Source organism: Canis lupus, chromosome 18 (assembly GCF_003254725.2).
Source record: "Canis lupus dingo isolate Sandy chromosome 18, ASM325472v2, whole genome shotgun sequence".
In the NCBI taxonomy this organism is placed as follows: Eukaryota; Metazoa; Chordata; class Mammalia; order Carnivora; family Canidae; genus Canis; species Canis lupus.
This window is the reverse complement of record NC_064260.1, coordinates 40,428,847-40,430,459: the sequence shown is the minus strand read 5'-3', so window position 1 is coordinate 40,430,459 and position 1,613 is coordinate 40,428,847. Positions and strand designations below refer to the sequence as shown.

The 1,613-nt window shown below is 37.8% G+C and overlaps 1 protein-coding gene across 1 annotated transcript; it reads left to right on the top strand.

The window, feature by feature from the left end:
- Positions 1 to 228: 228 nt before the first annotated feature.
- LOC112663632 (olfactory receptor 4P4-like) lies at positions 229 to 1,140 on the top strand. The gene has a single exon (XM_049096784.1). It carries the CDS (start codon positions 229 to 231, stop codon positions 1,138 to 1,140), a length of 912 nt encoding a protein of 303 aa, XP_048952741.1.
- Positions 1,141 to 1,613: the final 473 nt, after the last annotated feature.

The window sequence follows — 1,613 nt, the reverse complement described above, 5'->3', positions numbered from 1 at the left end:
TTCATGTTATAGAATTATTTACAATAGATTTCAAAAATGAGAAATATAAAAAAGAAGCATAACTCTCAGTGTCAGGAATAATTAATATTACTTATTCAATAACATCAATCTGCTTTTTGGTCAATTTTATGGTATTGTTCTCATGATGCTAATTTTGTATAGATTCATGGTTTCTTTCTTTTCAGATACTGAACCCATCTGTTTACAATATATGCCCGTCCAAAACACATGGAGAGCCAGAGGAATGTCTCAGAATTCATTCTTTTGGGACTTTCGCATGACCAGAACATGCAAATATTTTGCTTTGTGCTCTTCTTATTCTGTTATGCTGCTCTCTTGGTAGGAAACCTTCTGATCCTTGTCTCTATTCGATGCAGCCCTCTTTTTCACCAACCGATGTACTACTTCCTCAGCCACTTATCCACTTTGGACATCTGCTATACCTCTAGCGTTACACCCAAATTAATTGCTGACCTGCTAGTGGAAAGAAAAGCCATCTCCTATGGTAATTGTATGTTACAGGTCTTTGCCATGCACTTCTTTGGAACGATTGAGGTTTTAATCCTTACAGTCATGGCCTTTGATCGCTATGCTGCCATCTGCAAACCTCTCCACTACCTGCTTATCATGAACAGGACAAGGTGTAATCTCCTAGTCTTAGCTGCTTGGGCTGGTGGGGCCGTCCACTCCTTTCCTCAATTTTGTATGGTAATCAGGTTGCCCTTCTGTGGGCCTAATGAGATTGATCACTATTTCTGTGATATATTTCCTTTGCTAAAGGTTGCCTGCACTGATACCTACATCACTGGTGTCCTTATGGTTGCCAATTCGGGAATGGTTACCTTGGTGACATTTGTGGTTTTATTTTTTTCTTATGTCATTATATTATTCACTTTAAGAAATCACTCAGCGGAAGGAAGACGCAAAGCCCTCTCTACCTGTGGATCTCACATCACAGTTATAGTTTTATTTTTTGGGCCTTCCATCTTTGCCTACCTTAGACCTCCAACCAATTTCCCTGAGGATAAAATATTTGCTCTGTTTTACACCATCATTGCTCCTATGTTCAATCCCTTAATCTATACTCTGAGAAATTCAGAGATGAAAAATGCCATGAGAAAATTTTGGTGTCAAACATGAGAGCTCAACATCATTTTAGCAAAACAGAGGGGCAGCTACATGCGGATAGGGGAGGGAGGAAACCATCTGACAGGGCAATTCTCATACTGGTATCATGTTATGAGTGACAGAATTTAGGACTTAGAGTTTCATAATAACTCAAAGAAATATTAATTCAACCATACAAACATAAGCTTAAAACATAGTTAATTTTGTGGATTTTGAGATGGCATGAGCGAGTTTACATGCATAAAGAGTTATATGTGCAGTTAAGACAATGCCATATGAGCTGTGAATTATGATGTAGAAAAGAAAATTCTAATAATAATTGTATTAGAAAAGTCAGGTTTGGTGGCTAGACCACATGATGAAACACTCTGGATGGCAAAGGAGTAGTTAAAACCCATGATTTTATAACCAAGTTTTGGTTCATGATAGGATCTTCACCTAAGTGAACTCAAGTGGTATTTAGAAGTGAATTTCACATCAAGAAG

Excerpts from the sequence above, each read along its gene's own strand:
- LOC112663632 (XM_049096784.1), top strand. The coding sequence starts at position 229 with ATGGAGAGCCAGAGGAATGTCTCAGAATTCATTCTTTTGGGACTTTCG.